This window comes from Globicephala melas, chromosome 16 (assembly GCF_963455315.2).
Source record: "Globicephala melas chromosome 16, mGloMel1.2, whole genome shotgun sequence".
Lineage (NCBI taxonomy): Eukaryota > Metazoa > Chordata > Mammalia > Artiodactyla > Delphinidae > Globicephala > Globicephala melas.
The window spans coordinates 30,968,517-30,983,474 of NC_083329.1; the positions used below are offsets into that span (position 1 = coordinate 30,968,517).

The 14,958-nt window shown below is 48.5% G+C and overlaps 1 protein-coding gene across 1 annotated transcript in view; it reads left to right on the top strand.

Moving 5' to 3' along the window:
- The window catches only part of TLL2 (tolloid like 2), a 128,613-nt gene that overhangs the window by 92,411 nt on the left and 21,244 nt on the right, over nucleotides 1-14,958 (top strand). Inside the window, exons 9-13 of the mRNA XM_030865573.2 lie at nucleotides 1,352-1,467; nucleotides 6,570-6,672; nucleotides 12,995-13,111; nucleotides 14,103-14,248; nucleotides 14,704-14,899. Of these exons, the coding sequence (XP_030721433.1) occupies nucleotides 1,352-1,467; nucleotides 6,570-6,672; nucleotides 12,995-13,111; nucleotides 14,103-14,248; nucleotides 14,704-14,899 (678 nt within the window). The remainder of the gene's footprint in view (nucleotides 1-1,351; nucleotides 1,468-6,569; nucleotides 6,673-12,994; nucleotides 13,112-14,102; nucleotides 14,249-14,703; nucleotides 14,900-14,958) is intronic.

Genomic DNA, 14,958 nt, shown 5'->3' on the forward strand with positions numbered 1-14,958 from the left:
GCTGAAATACAGGATACACATATCATATAACCTTGCTGAATTGAAAGAGGAACCTTATAGCGTTCCCTGGGAAATGCCATAGTATTTATTTAGTTATAATGTATATGCTTCTTACTTCCCGAAAGGATTGGAAGCAGCTGGTAAATACCATGGAGCCATGCAGTAATGTATGTGTTCTTGCAGAACGTTGACGATTATTCTAAAATAATTTCCATGGAACCCTCGGGGGTGTTCACTGCTGGGCATAATCCTCATGATGCCTGGCAGTTGTTCGGTAACATGATATTGAAGCCCCGATATCCAGGATTTCCTGAGGCCGATATGGGCCATTCTCCAGCTCTTCCTTCCTGCAGCTCCAAAAACTGCATCTTCAAATAGTTTCAAGTAGTAACTGAAAGCAAAGGTGGTTGCCGCGCAGACGCTGAATTGCATGTAGGAAAAGAAATGTAAGGAAGTGTGTTTCCCACACTCTGGAGGTGGCCCCATGAAAGGAGGGGCACTCAGCAAACCGATGTACCTGTCTTTGGGGTCTGAATCCCTAGAGATGAGGGGATACAAAAGGTTACGCATAACCTTTTCTTTTGAGGACAAATTAGGGGAAATATTTTTCACATACATAGGACTAGGTTCTAGACTCCAGGCAACCCTCAAACATTCAAGGGCAGACTAGCCTACTCTAGAATATTCCAGCTTCCTGTGCTTCTGGTCATTTTCCTCTGTTTTCTTGACTATTCCGTAGCTCTTTCAGAGGTGGGTAGCAGAAAAAGAAGAGACAGGATTCCAACTAACAGCTGAAATAAATTTCAAAGCATTTTCTTTTTGCTCCATGTGCTTGCACTTTTGTATTCTCTCTGCCACAGATATTATTAGCAGTAATTATAACGGCCACTATGTAGGGGGGGAACTCACAGTGTGCTGAGCACTGCACTGAGCCATTTCATATAATGCAGATGGTTTCTTTAACCCTCTAGGTAGGTCCCACCCATTTCACAGAAAAGAAAACTGAGGCCCAGCAAGGCTGGGATATTTGCCCACCACCAAACAGCTGGCTAGAGTGCTGAGATTCAAACCTCTAGGTTGTACTCAATCCTGAGAGGCTCAGAAGAAACCCCTGGGGTGTTACTTTTTGGCCCCCAGGCCCGAGTTTTGCTTTTATTGACATGTATTTGCTTTTATTTTATTGACATTTTGCCAGAAAAATGTCAATCTGCCTGACATGCTTTTTGCCAAGGTGTTCTGAGAGCTTTGGCTGGTAAAGGGGTGAATTTGCTCAGCAGCCCTGTCCAGGGGGCTGCATGGGCGGGGAGTGTGTGCACATGCCTGGATCACATGTCTTGTTTTGCTTGTGCAGCATGTGGGGAGACCCTGCAGGACACGACGGGAAACTTTTCCGCACCCGGTTTCCCGAATGGCTACCCTTCTTATTCCCACTGTGTCTGGAGGATATCGGTCACTCCAGGGGAAAAGGTAGGTATGAAACCACCTCAGGAAATGACAGCGCATTCTTTGAGTTGGGTGAGGCATGAGGAACTAGTATTATTATTAATAGTAATAATAATAGCTGTTATGAGCACCTACTATGTGCCAGTCACTGGGCAAGCTTGCTTAACGTTCATGATTTCTGGACTTTCCCACCAGCCTCCCCCATACAAATGGAGGCCTATGTACTAAATGTCTACAGGGGCTATAAATGAAGCTCACAGTATGTAAAACAAAGTAGGTGCCACCCTCCTCCCTTGATAAATACACCATCAGGATGTCCTGGAAGGTGAGGATCCAATTTAGAATTTCTTGACACCTCGGAGCGCTGTTCTGGAAGGTGGCACTACAGGGAGAGCTAGCCCCCAAACACGGCTGGCCCCTCTTCCTCTTCCCAGCCCCAGCTCCATCTAGGAGCACCCAGGGCAACCCCCAGCCCACAATCCCAAGTACCCTCCACTCCTACCTTGCAAACAGCTGTTTCTTGACTCCTTCTCCAGTGGAGGTGGACTGGGCAGGTGTGCTGTCCACGCTCGGGAGGATGGATCCAGGGCAGAGGTCCTTGTACACCTGGAAGTGGCCTCAGGGCTATTGGGGCAGGGAATTCTAAGGTCCTGGGCTCCTGAGGTGCGGTCTAGGAGCTGGGAAAACTCTGTGTAGGCAATTCCTTTGGTTCTGAAGATTCCATGACCCTCTAAACTTGAGCCCAGCTCAGGGGTCTCTTTTGCCCTGGTCCAGGGGTGGTATATTCTTAACCTTTCTGCAGGGTTCATCTCCTTATATCCATTATTTGAACAAGGAATCCGAGGCCCAGACATTTTTAAAATTGCCCACATTCAGAGGAAGATATAGAACTGGGAACTGGGGCTTCTGCACCTCGAAGCTTGTATTTTTCCCTACACTTCACTACAAAGCCAAGGGTTCTTCATGTTGTCTCAACCTAGATGCAGCTACTTTTGCATCTCTGCCCCTCGGGCCTGTCTCCCTGCAGTCATCCTGTTGTGGCTTCTCTCACAGGATCATGGCTGCTGGCTATTTGGCCGTCCCCTTTCTAGACCCTAAGCTCACTGAGTACAGACGTGGTTCACCTCAGCACCCAACACAGCCCATGGCACAGAGTCATACAATAAGTATTATTTGTTGAATGGATGTGTAGATGGATGAGCGGCTGAATGGGCGTGCAGTGGGAGGTGTTGGATTTTCAGGTGCCTGTAGCCAATCTTCAGATATTCCTAATTCATCACTATAAAAAAGATGTCCACTTAAATGTTGAGTTAAATATACTGTGATAACTAGAGAGAAACAATGGCTTAGACCATTGTGAGCATTTTCTGCAGGCTGGGCGCTATTCTCAGCATATCGTGTGGAGTCTCTCATTGAATCCTCACAACAGCTTCATGTGATTGGCGCTATTACCACATCACTTTGCAGTTAAGGAAATGGACTCGCTTAAGGCTACTCAGTTTGTTGTATTGGGATTTGACCCCAGGCAATTTGACTCTGAGAGCCTGAATGCTTAACTATCATCCTAAATTATTCCTCAAAGGGGACAGGCTGATAGACATTTGAACATGCATTCATACACACATACTCACATGCACACATACACACACGCACACGCACACACACAACAGCCACACGCACACATCCTTCCTCTGGCTCTAAGCATTTATGACTGTGTGGTTGTCATCGTGAGCCTGAGGAACTTCAGACCTGTCTGCCTTGGGCAGATGAGGTCCCTGTGCCTGCAGGAGGCATCCATGGGAGGGAAGAAGGGGGAGGGGGAGGAAGGGATCTGGCAATCCCTAAATTGTTGAATTGCCCTGAATAGCAGAGGCTCTGTGATCTGTTTGAACTGCATGAGATTCACCAAGCCTTAATTATTATTGCTGACTGGGGGCAGGGAGAATATATCATTGAGATTCCAAAACCAATTATTTCAACTTCTGCTTCACCCACCCAGCCTTCCCCAGAGCTGCTGGGCATCAGCAAACTTGACTGATTTGAGTTTCACCTCTTGTTCATCACCTCTTCCCCTATGGTCTTTATGGTTCACTAACATACTTAAATAATTAGCCTGAATAATTATCCGTTCATTCAGATCGTGAACGTGTTACCAAGGAAGTTGTAATAACATTTCCTTTCTGAAATTTTAAAAAGCAAAGGCTGAAGAATTACATTGCAGCCAGTTAGCAAGGATTACCGAGCCCTTGCACCTGAATGCTAGCACCGCAGGAGAGGCGAAAGAAATCTAAATACAACCCCTGTCTTCAAGGGACTTAGAGTTTAGTTGGGGTCCGCCCTTCACCCCTAGGGAGTCTCATTTAATTGAAGGAGGGGCATTTGCTTGGCACTGGTATCTTTTTAACTTCTGAGGTGATTCTAATCCACAAGCAGGTTGAAAGAAAAGTGACATCACACACACACACACACACACACACACACACACACACACACTACAACACAGCAGGTAAGCTGGCCAGTTATTTTCTGGTACTGACTTCATCTCCTAGGAGATCACAGGGCTTTGTGGAAGACGGTGCTCCTTGTCCTGAGACCTGAACAAGGGAGCCAGTGGACACACTCAAGATGGGCAGCCTGTGTGAAGAGCACTTTGTGTGTCCGGTTCATGGTGCATTAAGTGTACGTTCAGTGTGGCTTGATGTTTTAAATCGCCATTCATCAAGTGTCTGTTACGTGCCAGGCATAGCACTGCACATGCCATGTACAGTTTCTCGTGCTGTCCCCTCAACAGCCCAATGGTGTGCATGTTTCTTTCCAGACAAGGAAGCTAAAGGCCCAAGAGGACAAGTATTTTCCCAAGATTCCAGAGCCAGGAAGGGTAGAGCTGGGAGGAAATCCAGATCTGCCTGCCTCTAAAATGCCTGCTCTAGAGTCACTCTAAGATAGGGAGGGAGGAGTTCCAAAGAGGGAAAGATCATATCCATCTGGGAAATCAGGGAAGGACTCGGGGGGAGGGAGGGGCCCCCTATCCAGGCATGGGAGGGTCTTATTAGCATGGATATATCAGGGTGCGCCAGGAAATAAGGTCACATGGGATGGGTGCTGGAGGCTCTGGAAAGTAATCAGAGCTTAATTTATGAGATGGGGGCATAGGGAGCTGCTGAAGTTTTCTGAGCACAGGAGGGATCTGGTAGACATGAGCTGTAAGTGCAAGATTGATCCAGAAGACCTAGTGTGCAGAATGGACGGGGGCACGGCAGGGAGGGGTTCCGGAATCATCTCAGCAGGAACAATGCAGGCAGGGCTGTTGAAAGGGCAGCGAGACTGACCTGGAGTGGGAACTCAGACATCTCAAAGGAAGAAAGTCTGTCAGCCCTGGGATAAGCAATAGAGGCCAAGGAGAGCTAACCCCAAGGTACAGCACCTCAGTGATCGGGGCGAGGACGTCACCTACAGACAGGGAAGCTGGGAGGACAATGCTTTCTTTTGAGGTGTCCTTACCTCAGAAGGGGAGCGGGGAGGACGGGAGCCAGCCGAGGAGAAAGAACAGTGGACAGAGTGTGGTGGAAACCAGAGAGGAGAGGTTCAAAGCAGAGGGGCCAGAGAACAAGGACAAAGAACTAAGTCCTTTCGATGTGGCCGGGAGGGCACTGCAAACTTTGACCCACAGCCCTCCAGCCTAAGGGGTTTACTTAGAGACAGTGGGACCCAGGGCTGTAAGAATAGAAAAGAAAGTGGCCAGCAGAGGGAGGAGAGTGAAGACGCTAGAAAAAGATGAACTGCCCGATAGCAAGGTCCCCCCCGAGTGGGAAAAGCCATAGATAGGGTCAGAGGTGCAGGAGCTGGGGCAGGGCACTTCAGGGGACTCTGGAGAGCGAAAGGGCTGAGAGACGGCGGGCAGGGTACACGCCGAGGACGGGCAGGGAGCCCACTTGGGAGCTGCAGCCAGACAATCCCGGGCACGTTGCATGGCGGGGCTTGAAGGGGGCTGAAGGGAGAAAGCAAACCTGACCTCGGTCTGGGCCGTCTGAGTTGGAAGGGGTGCAAGTCTGTAGGGCCCCCCCTCCCCTCCACTGCTTGTGGGCAGGGGCACCACTGAATGGCCTCAAGTGTGTCCAGAGGGACTGGAAACCTTCCTTCCCAGTCCCTCGGAACCCCCCTCCCCAGCCTTCACTCCTCCTCACCTCTTCTGCCCCCTCATTCCAGACATGCGCACAATGACCCTGCTAGATGCATGGCGCGGCTCCCCAGACATCTCCTTGCACTGCTCGTGTCAGTCCCTTGCATCAGAATTCTGTCTGGCCCTCCTTCTCTGGCCCCTGGACCCCTATTCTCCTAAGGTTAAATGCCACCTCCTCCGAGAAGCCTTCTCCAGATTTTCCCGGGCAGAATCTAGTTCTCCTTCCTTGGGGCTCCAGAGTGCCTTTCTGTCCATCCCTTTCTTCTCAGCATTTATTCCATAGTGTTCTCATTGGCTTGGCACATCTGCCCTTCCCTCATTCTCTGAGCTCCTTAAAGGCAAGTACTCTGTCTTACTGATCTTTCTATCTTGATTGGCCAACACAGACTGGCACACAGTGGGTCAACTAACAATGGTGGAATGAATGAATAAATGAATGAACGGACTAACTGTAGGAAGGCTGTTAGATACACCACACCTCAGAAGAGTGAGGTCATGGCCAGGGGAACACTGATCACAGAGGTGCTCGGATGCACTCGGGTTCACCCCAAACCCTTTGGAATGATTGATGATGTTTTAAGATCTTTTCGTATCTCTAAACTCCATTGACCTCTTACCTCCTTCCAAATCCCCAGTCTCAGCGCATCCCGACCAGTCTTTTTAATGCATCTTGCTTTCTATAAACCACCAAGTGACTTCAAAAGCCCAAGTTATTCCCCAGACAGAACCAAAGAACCCATCTCCTCTGTTTATTCCCCATCCTGTTTAAGGTTTATTATTGAATGTCATGAGGTTTCCTGTGAATGTGCTTTTGAGAGGACACTCCTACTGTGGTCTGAAAGCTCTGTATGCTAAAGGGTAACGTGAGAACACCGCTATGCCAGACGTATCTTCAAAACTCCTCAGGCTTGGCTGCCAAAACTCACTTTACGGTAACTCTTTGCAGATCGCCTTAAACTTCACATCCATGGATTTGTTTAAAAGCCGCCTGTGCTGGTACGACTACGTGGAGGTCCGGGATGGTTATTGGAGAAAAGCCCCCCTGTTGGGTGAGTTGACTTCAGAAAGCCTTAAGAGAGGAGTGCTCAGATGCTGTCTGCGATGCTGTTAATATCTGGAAGGGTCCAGCCCGCCAGTCACAGGAAGCTCTCACGGGTCGGTGTCATTGTAAAACTCTGAACACTCCATTTGGCCGCACATGTTAAAAGCTTTTAAAACTGCGAATACTCTTTGACCCAGCCGTTCCACTTCTTAGAATTTATCCTAGGGAACTAATTAAGGAAGTGTGCAAAGCTCTCACTACAGGGATGTTCAGTGAAGCAGGAAACATTGAAAACAATTTAAATATTCAACAGTAGGGGTTAGATGAATAAATTATAATACATCTTTTCAATGAAAAACTATCCAGCCGTTAAAAATAAAGTTGGAGGGGGCTATTTATTGATACAGAAAGATGTTCATTGTACATTGCTACACAAAAGGTGTTGCAAAATAGGATATGCAACACGTAGGATTCCGTTTTAACAAAAATACACTTGTATATCGATGCAGGCGTTGCAAAACCAGATGCCTTCGGGTATAAGGTGTAAATGAGTGAGATGGGGCTGGTATAATAAAGTAAGAAGTGACAGGGAGTGTGGCAAACTGAACAGTAAATATCCCGACTCAAATTACCCAAAACAAAATTACTGAAAACATTGTGCAGCCTGGATTTGACTGGAAGAAACCATTTTGTGGTCTACAATATAAATATTCAGTAAAACAAGACATATAAATAAATAACACGCAGTGGTTATTTCAGGATGATGGAGTATTTTTTAAAATTATTCTGTTGTTGTTCTTGGTTTAGCTATATTTTCCAGTTTCTCTATGATGAGCGTGTATTCTTTGGGGGAGATGAACAGTGCTTGAACTCATCCATGAAAAGGCAGGTGGACCTTTGAGTGAGAGAAGGTAGGCAGGTGGCATAAAGAGAAAAGTCAGTTCACTCAGGATTGGTCACCAGGGGCAGGTCTCTCAGGGTGACCAGGGAAGATTACCGTCATATAGAGGACAAATGGCATCAGTGTTAGGACAACGGACATGGGGACTCGTTTGGCCCAGAAATGTCCACCATGGTGGAGCCAGAATGAGAAGCAGAGTCATAAGGGGCCAGCTGGGAGGGTGTCCGCTTAGAGTGGGTTGTTCTCATTTTTAGAGTGCTATTCAGGGTGGGCTTCTGAGTTGGACCAGCGTAAGTTCGCGGTGCAGACTTTGTCCCTGGCATGTCTTCACGTAGGCAGAAAAGCCATACTTGTTATGCTTCGAATGACTGGCCTGAGTGTGAGCTGCTATTAGGACAACTGACCAAAGATGGAGGCCGGAAAGAAGGGAGAGAGCTAAGGTGGGGAGTTTCACTGCCAGACTGAGCCCAGCTTCGTTTCAGATTCTGGGGTAGATCGGAAGAGACAGGGACAGAGGGTCTGGCTGGACCCAGGGGGGCCTGGCAGGTACTAAGCTTCTGTATGGCCAAAGGGTCTCAGCCAGATCAGCTACCACTGAGAAAGGCACACAAGCCCACTCAGTCCAGAGGGCCATGAGTTTAAATTCCTAAAGGTACAAATAGACAGGAATTTGTAAAGAAGTTTTGATGAGCGCCCTTGCACTCTGAGAAAGGAAGCACAGGGTGGGGGGCAACCTCATGGTTTGGTGTGTATACTTCTGGATTATTTGGCTCTTTTACAAGAATGCATTCAGATATTATTTTATAATTAATAAAAGAAACTGTTTGGGAGGAGTTTCATGATAACATGGAATCTCGGGGACCTTAGAGTCACTTAATCACACACCTTCATGAGAAAACCACACTCCCCAAGTGCAAAACCAACTCGCTAAGGCCACACAGCCTGCTGGTGGCTGAGATCAGGTCAGAACTTAGACGCCCAGCTGATGGGGCAAGGGGACTGCTGAATCTAGAAGGGGCTCCCCATAAGACTGCCATGATTCGTTGTTTATCTGAAATTCAAATTTAACTGGGCTTCCTGTATTTTTGTTTGCTAAATCTGGCAACCCTATACCCCCCAGAGAATGTGATAGACTTTAAAAAGCTCAGGAGGGGGAAGCTCTCTGTTCCTAAAGTTCCATGGAGAGGGCCAAGGCATGCTCCTGAAAATGGGCACAGGCAGAGGGATTTCCAGCTGTTCCTTGAACTTGAAACAAGAATTTTCTCGCTGCAGATCCTGGGAACTCTGATCACACGTTCAGTGATTGGGTGGAGCTTTTGCTGTTCGTCATTATCCATGATGGTTTTTTGTTTGGGTTTTTTTTTGTTTTGCTTATATTTTACACACTTTTGCAGTGAGTGTGTGTATGTGTATGTGAGAGTGTGTGGATGTGAGAGAGAGAGAGAGAGAGAGAGAGAAAGAGAGAGAGAGAGAGAGAGAGTGTGCGCGCGCGCACCGAGTGTGCTGTAGCCAAGGCATGGCCCAGCGCCTGTAACCGTCATTCTTCATTTGCAGGAGTTCTCCTTTGCCAACTATTTGGCCTGCTCTGATGTTTCCAAATGCAGTTGTTAGTGAACTTTTGTGTTTGGAACAAGTGCATTGTGTGGGCCGAGCTGGTCCCTGGGAGGGGTCAGTGCCATGAAATCTGCCGGGAGGAGGCAGGTCAATGCCCCTTTGGCAGGAGAGAGAGCGGATTAGGGCGGATTGTGAAAGTATGCATCTTGCTCTGAAAAACTGTGCATCGCATATTTTCCCAGGGCAGTGTGTGAAAATCCAGGCATAATGGACGCATAACTTTTTATGAATGAACCCTTTATGACTCCCCATGGAGTCCACTTGTAGTGTCCTCATCTGCATTTCCTCTTCTTGATATCCTTATTAAACTCCTCCTCCAAAGGCAGGAACCAGATTTCAGTTTAGGAATCTGACACCTTTTCTCTAGTCCATTTTCTCTCCAGCCTGCTAGTCTCCTTGGGAGAAGGGTGTTTGGGGCCCAGCTTTTCACATAGTGATTAAAGGGAAATGTAAGTAGATTGAGAACATTTCACGGCTGCTTAAAGATAGCAGGTTGTTTTTTTCAGTGTCGGGGTCACTGAGGAGATTGCACCTAAAGAGGGGAGGAAGGTGGCCGCATACAGAACCATCCAGTAATCTGAAACACTGGCCTGTTAATTGGATTCCCCTCCCTTATTTCTGCTAGAGGAATTACTCTAACAATGCACTTTTGTAGGCAGAACGGTCCTCGGGCATTCTGCCCCACCACAACGCACACAAAGGCTTTTCTTCCGCCTTCCCTGAAGTGGGGAGGGAAGTTCAGAAAGGCCAGGCTGGCCAATCAGTGTCGCGTGGCTCCTCTACTAAGGGCTCCCTGGGCAGGGGCGGCCCCCCAAGTGAGCAGAACCGATGGCATGAATCAAACTGGCCAGCCTGGTGTTGCCACAAGTTTGCTTTATGGTTTGAGTCTTTGATCTTCATTCCTATATGTCTGTTTCCAAATTGGGAAATGGGAATAGTGATTACATTCCAGACAGCAGATTTGATGTCTGCTGATCCAAAAAAGGTGCAGTGTTCAGAACTGCACCTCAAACAGATGAGTTCCTTTGGATGGTGGTGGCGGTGATGGTGATGATGATGAAGAGCGTGAGACTGATGATTGCCAAGGTTCAAATCCTGCTGCCACTTACAATCCTGAGTGTAACTCAGCTCAGATTCTCCAAAGCTCAGTTTTTTCAGAAGTGAGATTAATAATAGCACCTATTTCAGAAGGTAGTAGGGAGGCAAATAGAGAATCCATGTAGAGTGTGTAGGACAGCGTCTGGCATAGTCTGGTTCAATTCCACAGGGAGCTTTTGTCAGAACCATTACAGTGAAGGTGAGAATCTGGAGACATCAGTCCAGGGACAATGTAGACGGTTCTAGTTAAGAATTACAAGGTGATCTGGGGAGACGTTGCTTAGACATAATTTGTAATTTATTCTACCAAGTCTAGCTCTGCCAAGGCAGTAAAACACACCTGAGCCGGTAATTCCTGTCTCCTCCGGGGTACGGAGCAGAGGCGGGTGGTCCTGTGGCCCATGGGTGCGTGGTTTCTTAGGCAGGAAGGTGGTGGAAGTCCCTTTCTCTTTTGAAAACTTCCCCAGCGGCTGTGACAGCTGGGGTTTTAAAAGGAGAAATTTGGACTTGAAACTCGGTTTGGCTAAGAGAGTTCCTTTTGTGAACCGTCATTGCTTCACTGCTGTTCAGTGGCTCCGTCTTCTCACTCGTGAGCAATACTTCCCCAGGCTTACATGCTGTTTTCCAAGAACTAATTGATACTAATTGGCCATGCCCGAGGAACCGTTATTGGAAGTGTATAGACTTCTGATGGATTTTTCCTTGCCCAATTCTCAACAGCAGTTTTAGCTCATCTCCCTTAATATTAAGCTCCCCAAATCCGAAAGGCTACAGGCAACCAGAATCAGAAGGAAATGGAAGATTAGCAACCTCTACCCCTGTGTCTCCCCAAAGAATGTCGACCACAGTTGGCCACTAGGTAGTGTCTGTAGTGACATTTATTACTCCCCCAGTCTCACCCCCCCGCCCCAGTTCTCAGAAGGGCAGAGCAGCGTTACAGCTTCAAGGGGTCGATCTGGTGGCTAACACAGTGCTGGCCATAAGAGGATACCCACTAAACATCTGTCAAATGGACTTTAAAACATTTTTTGGAGATAAAATTCATGCACCATAATACATCTCATCATTAGCGCACGTAAGTCAGTGGTTTCAGTGTGCTCACAGAGCTGTACAGCCACCACAGTCTGAGAGCATCTTCATCGTCCCCCAGAGAAAGCCCATACCCATTAACCGTCACTCCCCCTCCCCCCCATGTTAAATGGATTCTCGAGTGACTCACACAGTCAGCGCTTGGTGGAGCCGCGGACGCTTTCCGTTCCGAGGGACCCTGGCTGGTCTGTGTTGTGAGCTGATGATGAGTATGACTCAGTCCATCTCCCACCCCACCCCCGTTCTTGCCCTGGCTGCCATCCTTATGTGGCATTGGAAATTATATGGCCAAGGATGACCATGTCCTGGGAAGGCCTGGCCTTCCCCCTTTTCCTCCGTAAAAAGTCCAAATTTCACACAATGTACCCAAGTGTCTAAGAAATACACATTTATTTGTATGTTCAATACCACAAGTTCAGTAGCAATTATGAGCCCCTTTCCATCAGGTAGTGGGAACTTAATTACAGTCAATTTGTGGTTTTTCCCACAGGGTGCCAGTGGGGGGCACACTGTGCCAGGGCATGGTGTCTGGCACATTGCCATCCCAACTGGCATTGCTGGGATGTCCTCATCCCCCTCTTGTCTCCAGTCCTCTGTCCACCTCAGTGGCTGCGGTGCCTCCTCCTTGGCTCTGCCCTAGGCCAGTTCAGATTGGTACCAAGTCCACATCTCCCTAGAAGACGTTCTATGGGAGACGTGCTATGGCTCCCCAGGCCCTCTGGGCTATGGGAAAGTCGCTTCCATCCCCTCCCAGGAGTCCTGTTGCTGCCGTCGTGTCCCGCTTTCCCTGAAGAACTCTGCATGCCAGTCTCCTGGCCTAATGTCTTACGAAAACACACAGACACTCCTGTTCTGACCCCAGGTGGGACACGGGGAATCCAGGGTCTTGTTGCCCCTCCAGGCTGTGCCAGGGACTGCCCTGGGGGCACAGCTCTCTGCTTCTCCCAGCTCCTTAAACCTCCTTGGGGTCTCTATCAACCTTCTCCACCCAGGGCACAGGGTCCTTTCGGAGGTTCCATGGTGCCCTCTCCAATCTTCTCTCCCTCTAGGAGAGGATTTGCTCCTCCATCCTAGGAATCTTTCTAAGACTACAAGGCAGGGGAAATGTGCTCTTATTCACTGTGTATTTTCCCAAATCTTTGGTATTGTGGCCAGACTTGTGGAATTCAAAAGCCAAGAACTGATTTTGTCATCACGTGTCCTCTGGCCACCCTTCCCCGAGACAAGGAAGGCATAAGGCATGCTCCCCGAATAGAAGGGTGTATATGTAATAGAAATACCAGGGAGGACACTCACCACTCGCTCAGACCACCATCCCACCACTGGCCTTGCTGGGACGTCCTCATCCCCCTCAGCACCTCAACAAGACCCACTGGTAGGGGAGGGGGTGCCTGGGCCACACGCAGGGTATTTGATCGATGGGCGTCTGAGACTCTCCTGAAGGAGGCATACAGGCGTGTGACTGTTTCCATCCCAGCTTTTAATCCCGTATGTGCTACAGGATGAGTTGCCCAGCGAGGACTGCTCACCTTGAACTGCATTTGAAGCAACACTGCTCTCTCTCTGCCTGCACTGAGTCCCTCCGTCCTGTCCGCCAGCAGCCTGACCGTTCTTTTCCGCTCCCCAGGTAGATTTTGTGGCGACAAAGTCCCGGAGCCGCTCATCTCCACAGACAGCCGGCTCTGGGTGGAATTCCGAAGCAGCAGCAACATCCTGGGCAAGGGCTTCTTCGCGGTGTATGAAGGTTTGTTCATGATGAGAGGAGCCGCCGGCATGGTTCCTGATGTGCCTCAGTCCTTCACATGCAGCCGGTGTCCCTTCCCACCCTTGCACGTGTGGCAGCTGCCGGAGCCCTGAGGGTGGGGCAGCACCGTCCCCTTCTCCCACCTTATGGAAGCTGAGAGGCTAGCTGGGCTCCCTTCAGGACAGGCGCCACCTACCTGTCACCACCCAGCAGGGATGGTGTTGTGTTGGAGGTTATAGAACACTTTGGAAATGAAAGCAGCCTCTGAATAGCTGTGTGAGCCTGAGCAAAGAATCCAAACCTCTCTGAGTCACATTTGTGAAAAGAGGACTTTGGACAATGTCAAGGAATTTCCAGCTACATTTCTTGGAAGGGCCTCTGAGGCCATCATCGTGGTTGAGTTGAGGGAACCAATAGGTCTGGGCTCTAGGCAGCTGCCACCAGGGCAATTCTGCTTCTGTTTGTTCCACATATTGGGTTTCTCTGGCTAGTTACCCCTGTGCCCGCCCTCCACCCAAAGGAAAACACTAAATAGTTATTAAGGCCCCTTAGGGACTTAAATTGTAATTTTGGAGAGGCCAGAGCTTTGTTTTTATAAAGGAAATAGCGTGCGTGTGCGTGTGTACACATCACTCTGTACCAGAGACCTCCACCCTCTGCATCAGAATCACTGGGGGATCTCAAACCCCCGGTGATCACCCAGACACACTTGATCAGAACTTCTTGGGATGTGGCCCTGGCTCCCATAGTTTGAAAAATCTCCCAGGTGATTTTGATGCACAGCAAAGGTAGAGAACCACTGCTCTATACAGTTATTTTCTTTATATGAGAAAAATTCAGAGTTGCAAACACATGAGGTTATGCCTTCCCGGAGGCACAGTCTTGGTTGAATGGAAATGAAAATGTTGGCAAGTGGAGCCACCTAGTGGTGTACTTCCTTAGTAAGGGTCTGACCAGGGACCCCCCTTTCCTCCTGGCTCTTTTTCTAAAGCTACCTGTGGGGGAGACATTAACAAAGATGCCGGTCAGATTCAATCCCCAAACTACCCGGATGACTACAGACCTTCCAAGGAATGTGTTTGGAGGATTACGGTTTCGGAGGGATTTCACGTGGGGCTCACCTTCCAAGCTTTTGAGGTAAGTACTGCTGATCTTAGACACTGTGCTCTATAAAGATACGTTTCCATTTTTTTGGTTGAAAACAGGAACCTAAGAGGCCATTTCAAGTCCATGATGCATTTTGCCAGGACATCTGGTTATCAGAGCCTCTGCAGGCTTTGAAATCACATCTGCCTCCTTGCTGAAGGCTGCTGGAGAGGGTGGGGGAATAATTGAAGCAGAAGTCGTCTAGAATGGGATCCCAGGGCGTTTTGTTGAATCTTTCTTCCCTGTTTATCATGACTTAATCTCTTTGCAGCTTGATTCATCCTCGACTTGCACAAGTAGGAGACAGCTTGGAAAAGCCCAGGACACGTTTGGGTCCTTTTGTCTCTTGGTTAGATTTTTAAGAGTGATATTTAGGTTCCTTTCTTAAATTGAAAACCTTAAGGCCAAGCTGCTGTCTTTCACGTTGTCTCCGTTTCTCCGTTTAGATCGAAAGACACGACAGTTGTGCATACGACTACCTGGAAATCCGCGACGGCCCTGCGGAAGAGAGCGCCCTGATCGGCCACTTCTGTGGTTATGAGAAGCCAGAGGATGTAAAGTCCAGCTCCAACAGAATGTGGATGAAGTTTGTGTCTGATGGCTCTATCAATAAAGCAGGCTTTGCAGCCAATTTTTTCAAGGGTATGAATTAGCAGTTGTTTCCATTTTAGCCACAGGATGAAGTATTGCCCCCCTGGCCT